Source organism: Ursus maritimus, unplaced genomic scaffold, assembly GCF_017311325.1.
Source record: "Ursus maritimus isolate PB19 unplaced genomic scaffold, ASM1731132v1 scaffold_7, whole genome shotgun sequence".
Classification (NCBI taxonomy): Eukaryota; Metazoa; Chordata; class Mammalia; order Carnivora; family Ursidae; genus Ursus; species Ursus maritimus.
Window position 1 is genome coordinate 80,679,989 of NW_024426885.1, and position 19,785 is coordinate 80,699,773.

The 19,785-nt window shown below is 39.9% G+C and overlaps 1 protein-coding gene across 14 annotated transcripts in view; it reads left to right on the forward strand.

The window, feature by feature from the left end:
- Positions 1-19,785, forward strand: part of LOC103661954 (zinc finger protein 37A-like) — a 79,386-nt gene that overhangs the window by 7,161 nt on the left and 52,440 nt on the right. For all 14 annotated transcript variants that reach the window (XR_005833315.1, XR_005833314.1, XR_005833313.1 and 11 more), the window contains exons 4-5: positions 2,923-3,049; positions 3,337-3,432. Coding sequence is in view for 3 of the 14 variants with exons in the window: in XM_008689632.2 (XP_008687854.1) it covers positions 2,923-3,049; positions 3,337-3,432 (223 nt within the window). In the remaining 11 variants the exon portion in view is untranslated. The remainder of the gene's footprint in view (positions 1-2,922; positions 3,050-3,336; positions 3,433-19,785) is intronic.

Here is a 19,785-nt window from a genome sequence, read left to right on the forward strand (position 1 = left end):
TTAGGTCCACCAATTTTGTCACAAACGATGAGATCTCTTTCTTTTTTTATGGCTCTGTAATATTCTGTTGTGTCTGTATACCAAATCTTCTTTCTTCATTCATCAGTGGACACTTGGGTTGCTTCCTTATCTTGGCTATTGTAAATAAAGCTGCGGTAAACATAGAGGTACATATATCTTTTCAAATTAGTTTATTTTTTCCTTTGGATAAATGCCTAAAGAAAGTAGAATTAATGGAGCATATGATATTTCTATTTTTAATGTTTTGAGGAACCTCCGTACTGTTTTGGCTGCACCAATTTCATTCCCACCAAAAATGCATAAGGGTCCCTTTTTCTCCACATCCTCACCAACACTTGTTATTTCTTTTTGATAGTAGGCGCTCTTACTGGGGTGAGGTGATATCTCATTGTGATTTTGATTTGCATTTCCCTGATGAGTGATGTTGAGCATCTTTTTATGTCTGTTGGCCATCTGTATATCTTCTTTAATCAGTGATTTAGTTTATTTTGTTTTGTTTTTTGTTTTTTGGTGTTGAGTTGTATATGCCCTTTATATATTTTGGATATTAATCCCTTATTGGATATATCACTTGCAGATATTTTCTTCTATTCACTGGGTTGCTTTTTTTGTTTCATTGATGGGTTCCTTTGTGCAAAATCTTTTCATTTTGGTGTAGTTGCAATAGTTTATTTTTGCTTTGTTTCCCTTGCTGTAGGAGACATATCTAGAAAAATATTTCTATGGCCAATGTCAAATTACTGGCTATGTTTTGTAATAGGAGTTTTATGGTTTCAGGTCTTACATTTAGACCTTTAACCCCTTTTGAGTTTATATTTGTGTATGGTATAAGAAAGTGGCCCAGTTTCATTATTTTGCATGTAGCCATCCAGATTTCCCAGCACCAGTTGTTAAAGAGACTGTCTTTTTCTCAGTCTTCATTCTTGCTTCCGTTGTCGTAGATTAATCGACCTTATAGGTATGGGTTTATTTCTGGGGGTCTCTATTCTGTTCTCTCTCTCTATTGTGTCTTGTTTTGTGCCAGTGCCATATGTTTTGATAACTATAGCTTTGTAGTATATTATAATCCTCTTGCTATGCTGCTAAATTCTGTTTGATAATATTTTGTTGAGGATTTTTTACATCAGTGTTCATAAAGGATATTGGCCTGTAGTTTTCTTTTCTCTTTAAAACAATTTATTTAAACAAAAAAAAAAGTAATTCACCCATTGCCCATACTCCACCTCCCACCTCTGGCAACCATTGGTTTGTTTTCTGTATGAGCATATTTTTTTAAGATTCCACATATCAGAGCGATCACATGGTACTTGTCTTTCTCTTTCTGCCTTATTTCACTTAGCGTAATGCTACAAAGTCCATCCACGTTGTTGTAAATGGCAAGGTTTCATTCTTTTTTATGGTTGAATGATATTCCATTGTATACATATGATAGTTCTAGTTTTAGGTTTTTGAAGAGCCTCCATACTGTTTTCCATAGCACCAATTTACATTCCCACCAACAGTACACAAGGGTTCCTTTTTCTTTACATCTTCACCAACACCTGTTTTACTTCTTGTGTTTTTGATAGCCATTCTAACAGGTATAAGGTAATACCATTGTGGTCTTGATTTGCATCTCCCTAATAATTAATGATGTTGAGCATCTTTTTAATGAACCTGTTAGTCATCTGTATGTCTTTTTTGAATAATGACTATTCAGATCTTCTGCCCGTTTTTTAATCAGATTTTTTCTTTCTTTTTTCTTTCTTTTTTTTTTTTGACAAATGAGTTGTACGAGTTCTTTATATATTTTGGTTATCAGTCCCTTATTAGATCTATTACTTCCTATTCAGTAGGTTGCCTTTTCATTTTGTTGATGATTTTCTTTGTGTGCAAAAATTTTTAGTTATGATGTAGTCCCACTTATTTATTCTTTCTTTTGTTGCTTTTGGTGTCAAATCTAAAATCATTGCCTAGACCTATGTCAAGGAGCTTACCACCTATGTTTTTTCTAGGAGTTTTATGGTTTCATATTTTCCTGTTTCTTTGTATGCCTTGTGATTTTTTGATTGAACACTGGGCATCTGACTAATAATGTGGTAACTCTGGAAATCAGATTCTCCCCATTCTTCAATGTTTGCTGTGCTTTCTTATTGTTTTTGTTTATTTTTATTCATTTTTTGATTGTTGTAGGCTGTCTGTGTACCAAGGACCAGCCTGATGTGTAAACTTAATGTCTTCTTAGGTGTTTTCTGAGCCTTTCCTTGCATATGCACAGTCATTTTCTAATTCTCCTAGTATATGTAGTTGTTTTTGAATGTCTTAGTCTTCAGTGTCTGGTTCCTGAAGGGGGAAAAGCAAAGAATGAAGGAGGAGAAAATGAAAGGGAAAAACACGAACTGAAGGGGACTTGCACTGACTGGGGGAAATCCATCAACAGTGGCTGTGTGCCTCTTTGCACTGGTGTGATCAGAGGCATCGGTCTGCAATCAGAGCATGGGAACTTGTACAGAACCCCTTTGTGATTCCCGTCTGTGTTGCATGTGTTTATGGTGTGGATTCTTTAAGTCCTGTGGTAGCTATGTCTTTGTATGTTTCCTTATGAGAATAGCTTCTTTGAGACCAGGAAGAGTATTTTATTCAACTTGGAATTCTCAGAAACTAGGGCAGTTCCAGGTACATGTGGGCACTCAGATTTTTTGTATTAAATAACAAAATAATTCACCAATGGTATTTCTAGTATGATTTTTTTTTTGTACTTACAAAGTATTACAGAAAATAAGCTATATAGTAGAGGTCCTTAGTAACATTTTCTGGCCAGTTTTCAACAGTAAAAAATGGTAAGAGTTAGTCTTTGAACTTCTTTTTTTCATATCACCTGATTCTGACCACTTCAGACTGAGCAGAAACGTGCTTTTCCAGGGATCATTGTCATTCAGGGATGTGACTGTGGGCTTCACCCAGGAGGAGTGGCAGCACCTGGACCCTGCACAGAGGTCCCTGTACAGGGATGTGATGCTGGAGAACTATAGCCACCTTGTCTCACTGGGTAGGTAGTGTTTGTTTTTCATGTAGACCCCCAGTATGTGTGTCTTTTTTTATTTACAGAAACTTGCAGAGTTTTTGTAGAGTATAATAATATTTAACTTTGGAATTTGGAGGTCAAGGATGACTTATTCATTTCGGTTATCGGAAGGAATTTGTTTTTTTCTCCCTCATAACAGGGATTAAATTAATTTTTTTTAATTGTATAGTCTTTGAGTTATAACGTCCTCCACCTTCAGAGGCCCTGAAATTCATCCAGTTTGTCCCAAGTCATACAGTTCTCATTCACAGGGTATTCCATTTCTAAACCAGAAGTGATCCTCAAGTTGGAGCAAGGAGAGGAGCCGTGGATATTAGAGGAAGAGTTCCCAAGCCAGAGTGACCTGGGTGAGTTAGTACGTATGAGCCAAATGGCACTTAGGAGAAAATTCGATCACAAAGGGTTAGTTCAGAGCTTTAAGGCCATTGAAATGGTCTTCAGGAATCACTTCTTAGAGGCTCTGGATCTTTGGAAGTAGCATGTTGACATGACTGAAATGTTCGATGTCACTGAATCATCCAGGATCTCCCAGTGTCACTTTTATACACAAATGTTATCTTTTTTTCCTCCCTTAGGAATAAATTATATAGAATTAAGTACACAGATCTTAAGTGTACACATGTACTATACGTATGTGTATGTATTCTTACTATATATATGTGTATATAGAATATACACACGTGCCGTGTGTGTGTGTGTGTGTGTGTGTGTGTGTGTGGTATCTGGCTGCTTTGGTGCAGTATTATGTCCGTGAGAAACGTCCATGTCGTGTGTAGTTTATTGCTTTGTATGGCTGTGTAGCATTCCATTGTGACTATCCCAGAGTTTATCTCTTTACTATGTTATTGAAACATATTTAAGATGTATATTTGAAACATACTTGTTTTAAAGCATACTTGTTTTGAGGTATTTGAAAAACATTGATGAATATTCTTGTGTGTATCTTTTTAAGGAGGGTATAAACTCTTAATTCTGTTACATGTATGACCAGAAATGGACCTGCTGGGTAGAGTATCACATATTTAGCGTTAGCAATATTTTTTAGTTCAAAGAGTTTTCCAAAGAAGTACTAAATTATATTGCTGCGAGCAGTGTGTGAGAGCTTTAATTGCAGTTTATTGCTGTGAGCACTTGGTATTGTCAGTCTAATTGAGCCATTTTAGTCGTTATGTTGTGCTGTCTCGTTAGGTTTGAATTCCCCTTTCTCTGATGACTGATGGTGTTGAGCGTCTTTTCATGTGTGTGTTGGCTATTTGCATCTTCTTTAGCAAAGTGTACTATTCAGGTCTTTTGCCTGTATTATTTTATTGGATCATTAGTCTTTTTCTATTGAATGATAGAAGTTTTAAAATAGATTCCAAATGTGAATCTTTGGCAGATGTATGTACTGAAAATACCTTTTCTCAGTTATATGTCTTGTCTTACCATTCTCTTGATGACTTTCTGATGACAGGTAAAAAGACTGTTCTTTCTCCTGCTGAANTGTGGTTTTATCTTTGTCATTTATCAGGTGACCATGTATTTGTGGTTTTGTTTCTGGGCTTTCTGTTTTGTTCCATTGGCTGATTTATCCATCTTCTTTACAATACCATTGTTTTTTATCTTTATAATTTAATTATAAGTCATGACATCTGGCAGTGTTAGCCTTCTAGCTTTGCTATTTTCTTCAAGGTTCCTTGGCTACAGCATGAATACAGAATGTTGCCAAGAACATCTTTAACCTACAAAATATATTAAAATAATTTCTATGTTTCCAGATATTATGGCCAGTGCTGTGGTACTATGAGCTTTTGCATTTTCATATAAATTTTAGAATCAGCTTGTCAGTTTCCACAAATACACACACACACTCGTACCCCTATACTGTTTTAAGGCTTTTATTGGGATTGCATTGATCATTTTGGAGAGAATTGACATCTAATGCTAGTGTATAGAAAAACAGTTGGTATTTGCACACTGGCCTTGTATCCTGCAACATTGCTAAGTTTTACTCATTCTGGTAGTTGTTTTATAGATTTCTTAAAAATTATTAGGTCAATAATTGTATTCTCTATGAATAAAGACAAGTTTACTTCTCCTTCCTAATGTTTATCCCTTTTTTCTTTTCTTTGCCTATTGTGCTGGCTAAGAATGCCAGTAACATGTTGTACAGAAGTGGTGAAGGTGAACATCTTTGTCTTGTTTTTGACTTCAGGGAGAAACTATTGAGTATTTTAGAATTAATTTTGATTTTAACTGAAGGATTTCTATAAATGTGCCTTATCATTTTGAGGAAGTTCTCTTCTGTTCCTAGTTTGCTAAGAGTGTTTTTGTTTTTAAAGATTTATTTATTTATTTTAGAGAGAGAGAGAGAGCAAGCACATGCATGGTAGGGAGAGGGAGAGAGAGAGTGTCTTAAGCAGACTCTGTGCTGAGCAGGGAGTCTGACATGGGGCTCAGTCTCACAACCCTGAGATCACAACCTGAGCCAAAACCAAGAGTCAGATGCTTAACTGACTGTGCTACCTGGGTGACCCCCTGATTTTTTTATTTTTTGAATCATGAATGAGTATTGAATTTTGTCAAATCCTTTTTCTGCATGTATTGAGATAATCATGATTTTTCATATTTATTCTGTTAATATGCTGAGTAATATTGATTAATTTTCCAATGTTAAACCAACCTGATATGTCTGAAATACATCCTCCATCATGATGTACTTTGCTCTTATAATCACTGAATTTGGCTTTTCACTATTTTATGTAGGATTTTTCTGTGTGTGTGTTCATAAGAACTATTATCCTGTAACTGGCCTTCATTGTAATGTTTTGAGGTTTGGGGTTGAAGACTGCACTCCTTTCATTAGATGAGTTGAGCAGTGTCTCATACTTTTCTATTCTATGGATGATATTTTATGAGATTATGTTATTCTTTGATGTTTGGAAGATTTCACCTATTGGGTCTCTTGGTGGAGATTTTAAATTTCAGACAGTTAAATTTTTAGTATTTATCTTTGTTAATTTTACCATAAATACAACACATGAAACAGAACAGATGAATTAGTATTTTACTTAAAACTAAGTAACAACTTTGTGGTTCCAGTTTCTTACTCTTGGAGCAATGAGACAGAAATCAGGTGTTCTACACATACATACAAAGTTGGTATTTTGGGTGAAATATACTGATAAAATGAATGTGAGTGTTTCTATAGAAGAGAGAGGTAGCTGTCTTCCTACCCTTTTAAAGGGAGAGAGGAAAACCTTTGCTCCTTTGGAAAGAATCCTGAGTTTACACTCTAACCCTTTGGACTATGAGTAAATTTCTTCAGGGGAGAAAGAAGACCACTGTCTCCAGCCTTATACCCAGGGATGTCACTAGGGCCCCAGGTTCCAGCGTCCCCACTGAAATGTAAGTCTCTCTGGAGTCTATTCCTGTCTAACTAGTCATAAATCACTTTCCAAGTCTCATTCTTTTACCTTAAGCTCCAAGTTTTATTGAGATTTGCTCAAAAAGTCCTAGCTGTGCAGAAACAAAATTTATTTTCCCTACAGCCCCACACAACCACTCATTTTATTTTTGACTTCTGGCCAGTTTTTCTGTGTACATGCCATTCCTCAGTCATTTTGGTTTAGTCTTTAACCATCAAGGTCTGTCTTAGAAAGCTAGATGCTCTTCAGGCATTTCCATTTGCCTTTTACCTGGCCCAAGGTCAAACCAGGGGCAGCAGTTTGTATTAGTATTTTGCCCAGACTTGGCCTGCAAGGAAGAAGTCTGTGGCACATTCTGTTATCCATAGAGCTCTGGCCAGCCAGTTGAAGCTGATTTGAATGCCTTCCAGACTGAGGCAGGGCCGTGAAGCATTTTAGCTCAAGACAGGGACAGCTTCTGTAAGTCTTTCTAACAGAATAACCACCCAATAGGTAAACCCGCTCCCAGAGGTCATGTCTGAGGCCTGTTGCACCACCAGGTATTCCTCAAATTCTTGAATGTTTCTGATAACCACCCCTGGGTGCAGATCACACTTAGACTGCAAGTTAATGCCTGATTTTCACACATGCACACATGCAAGCCCAGTCCCAGAGGGTATACCTGGAAATAAAGATTTTGCAGTTGTTAGGAGCACCCTCCCTTAACCCCAGCATGACTTCTCATTGTCTGGTAAGCATTAGACTCCCTACCCCCAATACCAGTCCAAATATTTGATTTTGTCCTCTTTTCAGAGGGACTGCCTGAAAGCAGTCAGTTCCAAACAGTCCCACTTGTCCATGACACCATGTCACCTGCCCCTCTTCTCTGTGGTGTGCATGACACCTGGAGGTGTTCCACAGGGAAAGTGTAGGAGCTGCTGTCTTTTGATCAGAGCATCAAGCAGGGCTGAGAGAAGCAGCTGCCAGTTTGAACAGCAGGGATTCGGTGCCATTTGTAGTTGGGTTAAGCAGCGTGGCTGGCAGTTAGGGAGAGCAGCAGAGGCATTTCTCCTCTGGGAGGAGAACTCCAAGAAGAGGTCTGAAGGACGAAGGTGAGCAACAGCCCTGTCCCCATGCTGTTATAAAGGTTCACTTTCCCAGGTGTCAGAGTTCTTGCTTTCCTCCCATTGTTAAAAATCTGTGTGTCTTATCAGTAACTGCAGCTTCACGTTTTTCCAGTCATCTCTACTCTCAGCCAGAACTTTCATCTGGAGGGGCTGAGTGCCAGGGAGACCAAAGCCCTGTAACAGAAAAACATTTTTACAGGGCGCCTGGGTGGCGCAGTCGTTAAATGTCTGCCTTCATCTCAGGGCGTGATCCCGGTGTTCTGGGATCGAGCCCCACATCAGGCTCCTCCGCTAGGAGCCTGCTTCTTCCTCTCACACTACCGCTGCTGTGTTCCCTCTCTCACTGGCTGTCTCTCTGTCAAATAAATAAATAAAATCTTAAATCTTAAATAAATCTTACATAGTTTAAACAGAATTAATTCTAATCCTCGAAACTGTTTTTTGGCCATGCTCTGGGCCTGGAGTTGCTGTCAGGAGATATACAGCACGTCCAGGGGAATGGTCGGGGTGAGATCTTGAATTTTCAAAATTTTCAGAATAGGTCCATATACTTACCCCCCCACACACACACATATCCCCTTTTTCCTAATCATACCCAGTAAATAGACTCGAGACCATCCCTTTTTGAGGACAGCTGCATTTAATAGTCTGCTTTGCTAAGACTTGTGTACCAAGAAGGAGGTGGGGCAAATAAACTCATTCTTGCTCATTCTTGAAAAGTCAACAGTGGTGAGATATCCTCTAGAGGAAGTTAAAATTGAGATTTGATTCACTGCCCCACCACCTTGCACCTCCCACAGGAATCCTGAGGTAAGAATACGGTCCACTTCTGTGGTCTGTGTTGTGCAGGTCCTTGCATCAGAGCTAGCCCTCTTCATGATAATAACCCAGATGGTTCGGCCAGGACCCATGGTGTTTCCACAGCTCACAGCACCACCGGGCTGGCATTTCACATCATAGTCACAGAGTTCTGCCACTGAACAGGTTGACCACACCTGCTTGGCAGAGCTGAAGGTCACAGCAGAGCAAGCCGCTAGGATAAACCTCTGTGATTCCAGGCTTTGGACAGATACCCTAAGGCCTTTCTTGCAGGGTTTTATTGTAAAAAGTCTTTTTTGACCTTGCCAGTGGTGAATTCCAAGTTGATCCACCCAAAAGATGGGTTCAACAGGCTAGAGACTCATCATCAGTCTCTAGTGGGTCAGGCATCAGATTTTAACAAGAGCTCATTAGCATACTCAAAATGACTTTTCCAAAAGGCAGTTCCCGTAGTGTCTCTCCGTCTGGACACTGCCTCCCTAATCATGTTCTCTCCTTTGCACACTCCCTCCCTTAGGCAAAAATCGTCAATCATGGAGGCTTGCTCTGTCTCCAGTATTGTAAGATTCTAGACAGGGACACTAAATCCTCACCCACAGGGGCGCCTGCATGGGTCAGTCAGATAAAAGTCTGCCTTCGGCTCAGGTCATGATCCCAGGGTCCTGGGATTGAGCGCCTGCATCAGGCTCCGTGCTCAGCGGGGAGTCTGCTTCTCCCTCTCCCTCTTCCACTCCCCCCGCCTGTGCATGTGTGCACTCTGTCTCTCAAATAAACAAATACAATCTTAAAAAAAAAAAAAATCCCTACCTACACACACTTCTTTCCTTGATGGGAATGACTGTCTCTAGGACTTATGCCAAATTCTCTCCTACCACATGTTTTTGGATGTAGTAGCCATAAAACAATACAAAGCTGTTTTTAAAAATTCCCCCCCCCCTTTTTTTCTTAGTACAAATTTTGCAGCAACTCCTGGCAGCTAAATTCAGCATTGGCAGGTTTACTGTCACAGCTGTCTGGACCCTGGCTGGGGCAGGGCTGGGGCTGCAGGGCTGCCATGGATGTTTTTTAGGTTCCCCCCACCTTTAAAATTTCTTCTTTGACCCATGGGCTGTTGAGAAGTGAGTTGCTTCAGTTCTTGAATTCTAATTTAATACAGAGAATTTCACTTTCTTGAAATAATTTCAGTTGCTTGAAATTTGTTGATACTGTTTTCATAAATGTTCCATGTGCACTTAAGAAGGAGATATAGTCTGTAATTATTTTGTATAATGTTCTATAATGGTATTTTTTCAGGTCTTCTGTATTCTGATTGTCTTTTGTCTTCTGTCGGATACTAAGGTGTTTTAAAATCTCCAACTGTGATATTTCTTGAAGCTGTATTAATTAGGCAAATAGAAATTTAGGATTGTTACATGTCACTTTGTAATGGACGCTTCATCCGTGATGCAGTGCCTGTCTCCATACATGCAGCGATACTTTTGCCTTTGAGTCTGCTTCTGGTATTCGTGTTGCTACACCAGCTTTCTTTTCTTTAGAGTTTGCATGGTATGTTCTTTTCCATCCTTTACCATCAGCCTTATCATTTTCTTATATTTAAAGTGTGTCTCTTATAAACTGAAACAGTATTGTTTGTTAAATCTAGTCTGACGTTTAAAATTTCTTATTTAGATTATTTAGTCCATTTATGTTTACTCGTATAATTGGACTTAAGCCTACAGTCTTGCTATATCTTTTCTTTATGTGCCATATCTTCTTCCTTATTCCTCATTTCACAACTCCTTTTGGGTTTTTAAATTATTATATTCTTTTGCCTCTCTTCACTTTTAGTTATATATTCTTTCAGAAAATTTGTTAGTCTTTTTGAGGTTACACTATACGTAACAGTATGTAAGTATGGACACCAGTGGTGTGAAGATGTTCAAAGTCATGGGAACTACATGAGATCTTCTTGCTCGTGAATATAAATAAAGGAGAGATATGGTCTTATGGCTGAATCCTGGGGCACCACGAGGTTTAGAGGTTTAGAAGTGATGAAGATGAGGAGGATTGAGCAGTGGGGACTGTAGGAGGAATCTGTGAGGACAGACTAAAGTTGAGAGAATATGACGTTCTGGAGGCCAAGAGAAGAATGTATTTCAAGGAGAAGTAAATGGACCTCAGGTTTGAAGACGGAAACATAAAGTTGGCATTTTAACCTTGACTTCTTAGAAACAGGAATACAAGAAGGACTAACAGATGCAAATCGAATCCCACTTTCAAAAGAACTAGCAGATAAGTGAAATAAGTCAAGCAGAGAAAGACAACTATCATATGATTTCTCTCATCTATGGAACATAAGAACTAGGATGATCGGTAGGGGAAGAAAGGGATAAAGAAAGGGGGGGTAATCAGAAGGGGGAATGAAACATGAGAGACTATGGACTATGAGAAACAAACTGAGGACTTCAGAGGGGAGGGGGGTGGGGGAATGGGATAGACCGGTGATGGGTAGTAAGGAGGGCACGTATTGCATGGTGCACTGGGTGTTATACACAACTAATGAATCATCGAGCCTTACATCGGAAACCGGGGATGTACTGTATGGTGACTAACATAATATAATAAAAAATCATTAAAAAAAAAAAAACTAGCAGAAAGTTTAACTCTCAACAACAAAACAAGGGGAAGGGTTGCCAATAGCAGTGAAGGTGTGTGCCAAGCTGCGGATTTCAGAGCTGCTACTTTCGAAGGTGGAACCTCAGATTGTCAAACCTAATCTTTTAGAACAGCAGGAAGGACTTTCAGTGTGGTGGTAGATCTCTCTACTGGGTTTCTTCCTGAGAAGCAGAGGGATGGAGTGGAATGAGGACTCATAGGCACAAGCTGTGTTGGAAAGCTGCAGTCCATCTGTGAAGTGGGAGAAAATGAAAAAGACTTTATACTTGAAAAAACTAGAAGGACGTGTCTCAGTTGAAGAGTAGTAAAGATTGAGGAGAGCATGCAGTGCCCTTTTTAAACATTCCTGCCAGTTTGGAATACGGTTCTCAGTTCACCCCGTAGGAAAGCTGGATGAGAAAATAACTGGATCAGGAAAAACCCACCTCCTTCAGTGTTCAGGAATTAAAAAAAGTAATAACAGCCATCACAAGATATATTCAAAATTATTACAAGAAACAGGAGAAGACAGGACAAGCAAGTGGTAATTCACCTGAAAAATGTTGTCATGTAATGCCTGAATATTGTTAACTAGTTTTTAATATAAATTAACAATGAAATAATGGCTTTGGGTATGCATGAACATAAAATAGGCAAATAAGAGATTCTGAAAGAGATAGTAAGACCACAGGAAGATGTATTATGAGCTGTGTTATATCACAGGAAATAATTGGGGAAAAAAAAGAATAAAATCACTGCAGTAATCAAAACACAATTTGGAAAAACAGATGTAGAAAAGATAATGCTGAAAATATAGAAGTTATAAATGAGAAACCGAAACAACAAAGGGTGTGGAAACAGTGCCTGACATCAAGTAATGGCTTCTTGTTCTCATTACATATGTTTTATAATGTTTATCCCAAGTTTCCTTTGCCAAGACAAGCTCATTGAATACTTTAGCTCACTTCTCCATCCATGTCTGTCCATCAAGAAGTTAATTCCTGGTCATATAATTAGGCAATAGTATTTTACCCCGCCCCGGATTTTGATTTTACAAAGAGAAAGGTCTCAGTTTCACTCCTTGATAATCTAGAATTACACATTATTAACGATTTTGCTTGAATGGAGCCACATAGAGCCAGATTTTCATAATAATTCAGAAAGTCATTACCACAAATTCTTTGTAAACTTACATGCCAGGTCTTCAGGCATTAGATTCTGATTTGTCAGATAGACATTGACACAGAGACTGAAAAATCATATCTGTGTTATCGTTCTTATTTCTTCTTACCCGAAATAACACATGCTCATTTTAAAGTTATCCTGGAACATGAAAGTCAACCCTGTGTCATCCCCCTCATACACACACATCAAGTCCTAAGAGGAACAGGACACATTTGATGTGATTTACACAGTTTTGTTAATAACATTTAAATATTTATTTTCATAATAAAACTAACATTTATTAATATCGTAAATATTAAATATATTATTCTTTATATGCTTTTTTGAATCTTTCATTAGCATTTTACCATAGTTGCTGGTTTTTACAGGAGTGTTTTTAAAAGTACAGACATTAAACCACTTAATATTTCAGTATGATGCCTAAAAACTTGTGTTTGGTAAAGCTCTCCAGTTAATTCTGATAAAAACCATTTGTTAAATACCATTGACTTAATATCTATTCAGAGTGTTGAAAGATAATCATAGGTAGAGTTATAGCTGCCAGAAACATAGTTGAATGAAAATCAGAGCTGCATGAAAGATTTAAAAATTCAGTGTTTAACAAAAACATTGTTATAGCAGTGTAGTTCATGTTTGTGTTAAAGTAAATTATACAAACAGGCTTTTTAAAAACTTTTTATTTTAATCATTCAGTGCTTATCAGGACAAGTGCACTACTTAATCCCCATCATCTATTTCACCCATCCCCCCCACGTCCCCTCTGGTAACCATCCATTTGTTCTCTATAGTTAAGAGTCTGTTGCTTGGTTTCTCTCTCTTTCTTTTTCCCTTTGGTCATTTGTTTTGCTTCTTAAATTCCACATGAGTGAATTCATATGATATTTGACTTTCTCTGACTGACTTATTTCATTTAGCATTATATTCTCTAGCTCCATTGATGTCATTGCAAATGGCAAGATTTCATTCTTTTTTATGGCTGAATAATATTGCATTGTGTGTGTGTGTATCTTCTTTATCCATTTGTCAATTGATGGACACTAGGGCTGCCTTCATAATTTGACTACTAGAAATAATGCTGTTATAAACACAGGAGTGCATAACCAAAAAATATTAAGGTACGGGTAAATGAAAGTTCCAGGATCAGGTTTAGAATTGTAGGTTTCGGGGGATCGAGTTAAGATGGCGGAGGAGTAGGGGACCCCTTTTTCAGCCGGTCCCCTGAGTCGAGCTGGATAGGTACCAGACCAGTCTAAATAACCACGGAATCAGCCTGAGACGCAGGAAGATACATCTGGATCTCTACAAATGAACATCTCCAGCGCTGAGTATTGAGGTACGAAGAGGGGAGCCGTGAAACCACGCACAGATATCGGAAGATAAATGGAAGGGGGAGGGAGCCGCCACGTTCGGGCGCCGGGAAGTGGCAACCACCTGCACGGGGGAGCGAGCGGACTCATGGACAGCACCCTCAAGAGAGCGGACTGAGACTGGTGAGCCAGGAGCTCGCGCCACCAGGCATCTCGTGGAACACCGGAATCCCGGTGTGCTCACGGGATCCAGACTGAGACCGGGAGCTCCCGGAGCGCACGCGGGGCGGCTGGAGGCTGGCGGGCCACCTGCACAGGGGAGCGGGTGGACTCGAGGTCGGCACCCGCGAAACAGCAGACTGAGACCCTGAACTGGGTGCGCGCGCCACCAGGCTTCTCACGGAACTCCGGAATCCCAGTGTACTCACCGGGCATAGACTGAGACCGGGAGATCCGGGAGCGTGCAGGGCGGCTGGTGGCTGGCGGCGTTAGAAACACAAAGGACAGAGATGCGCCGGCCCTGGAAGTGAGGGCTGGGATGCCGGGTGTGGGGCGCACATCCCGGGATGCTGCAGGGTTGAGCAGCACCAACAGAAACAGAGTTAAAGTGGCCAGAACATCAGTGGAGAACAGGCCGCAATCCCTCTGATCTGAGACAGAGGCTGAAACTTGGCCGCTGCTGCTCTGACTCTCAGAAGAGGTACAGCAGACTGCCAGGGAAAGCCGCCAGAGAACAAAAGCCTGGAAATACCGGCTCACAGCGTGCCCATCCCCATCCCCCCTCGCAGGGGACACGGAGACTCTACCCAAACAGGGTCAAACAGGGTTGCCTGAGTATCGGCGCGGCGGGCCCCTCCCCCAGAACACAGAAGGGAGGCTGAAAAATCAAGAAGCCCACAACCCGGGGCGCCTGGGTGGTAGCTTGCAGTCGTGAGCGCCTGTCTCCAGCTTACGGCGTGATCCCGGCGTTCCGGAAAGGAGTCCCTCATCGGGCTCCTCCACTGGGAGCCTGCTTCTTCCTCTCCCACTCCCCTGCTTCTGTTCCCGTTCTTGCTGACTGTCTCTCTCTCTCAGATAAATAAATAAATAAAATCTTTAAAGAAGAAGCCCACATATCTAAGATCCCTATAAAACAAGGGGCACAGCCTGGGACACAGTCAATAATTTGGGCTCTGGACAACCCTGCAACCTCTCCTCATCAGAATGACAAGAAGGAGAAGCCCAGAAAGAAATTGAGTCTGGCCTCTGCCACAGAAATAATGGATATGGATGTAACCAAATTATCAAATGGAATTCAGGTAACGATGGTCAAAATGATGAGTAGAATTGAAAAAAGTATAACGAAAAGGTTACTGAGAATATAGAATCCCTAAGGACAGAGAGAAGGCGAATCTGACAGAAATTAAAAATTCTATGAGCCAAATGCAGGCAAAACTAGAGCTCTGACGCCAGGGTCACAGAAGCAGAGGAATCGGTTAGTGAATTGGAGGATGGGTTAATAGAGGAAAAATGAAAATAGAAGATGGTCTTAAAAAAATCCATGCCTTACGAATGTAGGTTACAGGAGATTACTGACTCAATGAAAGCGATCCAATGTTAGAATCATCGGCATCCCGAGGGTGGGGAGAAAACAGGAGTCTAAAAGAGATATTTGAACAAATTGTAGCTGAAAACTTCCCTAACCTAGCGAGAAACAAACATTCGGGTCCAAGAGGCAGAGGACCCCTCCCAGAACTCAGCCGACAAACCTACGCGACGTCACGTCATAGTGCATTTGCAAATATTAGATCCAAGGATACAGTATTGAAAGCGGCCAGGGCAAAGAAATTTCTACATACCAAGGCAAAGGCATCAGAATTACGTCAGACCTGTCTACACAGACCTGGAATGAGAAGAAAGGGTTGGGGGAGCATATTTAAAGCTCTTTCAGAGAAAAATATGCAGCCAAGTATCCTTTATCCAGCAAGGCTGTCATTCAGAATTGATGGAGAAATAAAGAACATTTCAGAATCGCCAGTCACTAACCAATTTCGATTAACCACGAAACCAGCCCTACAGGAGATATTAGGGGGTTCTATAAAAGTAAAAAGGCCCCAAGAGTGATACAGAACAGAAAGTCACAATCTATAGAAACAAAGACTTTACTGGCAACATGGCATCATTAAAATCATATCTCTCAGTACTCAGTCTTAATGTTAATGCCATAAATTCTCCCATAAAAAGCCACAGGGTTGCAGATTGGATAAAAAGAAATGACCCATCCATTTGCTGTCTACAAGAGACTCATTTCGAACCCAAAGATGCATTCAGACTGAGAGTAAGGGGATGGAGTACCATCTTTCACACAAATGGACCTCAAAAGAAAGCTGGGGTAGCAATTCTCATATCAGATAAATTGGATTTTAAACCTACAGGACTATAGTTAGAGACGCAGAAGGACTCACTATATTGTTCTTAAAGGAAGTATTAAACAAGTGGATATGACAATTATAAATATATATCCCCCAACAGGGAGCAGCAAGATACACAAGCCAACTCTTAACCAGAATAAAGAGACATATAGATAAAAATAATCATTAATAGTAGGGGGACCTCAACATCCCACTCTCAGAAATAGAACACCCTGGCAAAAACTAAGCAAAGAATCAAAAGGCTTTGAATGCCATACTCGACGAGTTGGACCTCATAGATATATATAGAACACTACACTCCAGAACCAAAAGAATACTCATTCTATTCTAATGCCCATGGAACATTCTCAAGAATAGACCATGTTCTGGGACACAAAACAGGTCTCAACCGATACCAAAAGATTGAAATTATCCCTACATATTCTCAGACCACGGCTCTGAAATTGAGATACAACCACAAGGAAAAATTTGGAAGAAACTCAAACACTTGGAGACTAAGAACCATCCTGCTCAGGAATGAAACACGTCGGATAAAAATCAAATTAAACAATTTATGGGAGCCAATGAGAATGAAAATACAACAGTCCAAAACCTATGGGATACTGCAAAGGCAGTCCTAAAGGAATACATAGCCATCCAAGCCTCACTCAAAAGAATAGAAAAATCTAAAATGCAGTTTTATATTCTCACCTCAAGAAGTGGAACGGCAACAGAGGGACAGGTCTAATCCACGCACGAGGAAGCAGTTGACCAAAATTAGAGCTGAAATCAATCAAGCAGAAACCAAAAGTATACAGTAGAGCAGATCAACAGGACTAGAAGCTGGTTCTTTGAGAGAATCAATAAAATTGACAGACCACTGGCAAGACTTATCCAAAAGAAAAGAGAAAGGACCCAGATTATTAAAATTATGAATGAAAAAGGAGAGGTCACAGCGAGCACCATTGAAATTGGAAGGATTATTAGAAATTTTTATCCAACAGCTATATGCCAATAAACTAAGCAATCTGGAAGAGATGGAATCCTTCCTGGAAACCTATAAACTACCAAGATTGAAACCGGAAGAATTGATTCCTTAAACAGGCCAATTAATTATGAAGATTGAGTCAGTGATAAACCACCTTCCAAATAACAAAACTCCAGGCCCGGATGGTTTCCTGGGGAATTCTACCAAACATTCAAAGAAGAAATAATACCTATTCTCCTAAAGCTATTCAAAAATAGAAACAGAGAAGGAAAGCTACCAAACTCATTCTATGAGGAATATTACCTTGATCCCCAAACCGGGCAAAGACCCCCTCAAAAGGAGAATTACAGACCGATTTCCTAATAATGAATATGGACGCCAAAATCCTCAACAAGATACTTGCTAATAGAATCCGCAGTTCATTAAAAGGATTATCCACCACGATCAAGTGGGATTCATACCCTGGGATGCAAGTTGGTTCAATATTCGCAAATCAATCAGCGTGATACATCATATCAACAATAAAAGACTCAGGAACCATATGATCCTCTCAATTGATGCTGAAAAAGCATTTGACAAAATACAGCATCCTTTCCTGATTAAAACCCTTCAGAGTGTAGGAATAGAAGGTACATTTCTCAATATCATAAAAGCCATCTATGAAAGACCTACTGCAAATATTATTCTCAATGGGAAAAGCTGGAAGCTTTTCCCTTAAGATCAGAAGGCACGACAAGGATGCACTCGCCTTATTATTCAACATAGTACTAGAAGTCCTTGCAACAGCAATCAGACGACAAAAAGGGATCAAAAGGTATTCAAATCGGCAAAGAAGAAGTCAAAATGTCTCTCTCGCAGATGACATGATACTCTATATGGAAAACCCAAAAGAAGCCACTCCCAACTATTAGAAGTTATAGAGCAATTCAGTAGCGTGGCGGGATACAAAATCAATGCTCAGAAATCAGTTGCATTTCTGCCAGCGCAACCCGAGACCGAAGAAAGAGAAATTAGGAATCCATCCCATTTACAATAGCACCAAAACCATACGTTACCTGCTGGAATTAACTTAACCAGAGACGTAAAGGATCGATTCAGAAACTATAATCACTCTTGAAAGACATTGAGGAAGACATAAAAAGATGGAAAGATATTCCATGCTCTGGATCGGAAGAATTAACATAGTTAAAATGTCCATGCTACCCAGAGACAATCTACACTTTCAAGTCTGTCCCGATCAAAATACCGAGGACATTTTTCAAAGAACTGGAACAAATAGTCCTTAAATTTGTATGGAACCAGAAAGGCCCCATTGAATCTCTAAGGAACTGTTGAAAAGGAAAAACAAAGCTGGGGGCATCACAATGCCGGATTTCGAGCTGTACTACAAAGCTGACGATCACAAAGACAACGCTAGTGCTGGCACAAAAAGACACAGAGACCAATGAACAGAATAGAAGACCCAGAATGGACCCTCGGCTCATTGGGCAACTAATATTTGATAAAGCCGGAAAAAACATCCGGTGGGAAAAAGACAGTCTCTTCAATAAATGGTGCGGAAAAATTGGACAGCTACATGCAAAAAGAATGAAACTGACCACTATCTCACCATACACAAAAAATAAACTCCAAATGGATGAAAGACCTCGATGTGAGACAGGAATCCATCAAAATTCTAGAGAGGAGAACATAGGCAGCAACCTCTACGACATGCCAAAGCAATCTTTTCATGACACATCCCCAAAGGCAAGAGAAACAAAAGATAAAATGAATTTATGGGACTTCATCAAGATTAAAAGTTTCTGCACAGCCAAGGAAACAGTCAGAAAACAAGAGGCACCCACGGAATGGGAGAATATATTTGGAAATGACACTACAGATAAAGGACTGGTATCCAAGATCTACAAAAAACTTCTCAAACTCAATACGAGAAACAAATAAACAAATCAAAAAATGGGCAGAGGATATGAACAGACACTTTTCCAATGAAGACATACAAATGGCTAACAGACACATGAAAAAATGTTCAAAATCATTAGCCATCAAGGTAATTCAAATCCAAACCACACTGAGATACCACCTTATGCCAGTTAGAATGGCAAAAATAGACAAGGCAAGAAACAACAATTGTTGGAGAGGATGTGGAGAAGAGGGGATCCCTCTACATTGTTGGTGGGAATGCAAGTGGTATTTGCAGCCACTCTAGCGCAGTGTGGAGGTCCAAAAGTTAAAAATTAGACTACCCTATGATCCAGCCATTGCACTACTGTGTGTTTACCCCAAAGATACAGACGTAGTAAAGAGAAGGGCCATATGCACCCCAATGTTCTAACGCAATGTCCACAATAGCTAAATTGTGGAAGGAGCCGAATGCCCTTCAACAGATGACTGGATTAAGAAGTTGTGGTCCCATATATACAATGGAATATTACTCAGCTCTCAGAAGAGACGAGTTCTCAACATTTGCTACAACATGGCGGCACTGGAGATAATGCTAAGTGAAATAAGTCAAGCAGAGAAAGACAACTATCATGATTTCTCTCATCTATGGAACATAAGAACTAGGATGATTGGTAGGGGAAGAAAGGGATAAAGAAAGGGGGGGTAATCAGAAGGCAGAATGAAACATGAGAGACTATGGACTATGAGAAACAAACTGAGGGCCTCAGAGGGGAGGGGGGTGGGGGAATGGGATAGGCCGGTGATGGGTAGTAAGGAGGGCACGTATTGCATGGTGCACTGGGTGTTATACACAACTAATGAATCATGGAGCCTTACATTGGAAACCGGGGATGTACTGTATGGTGACTAACATAATATAATAAAAAATCATTATTAAAAAAAAAAAGAATTGTAGGTTTCAT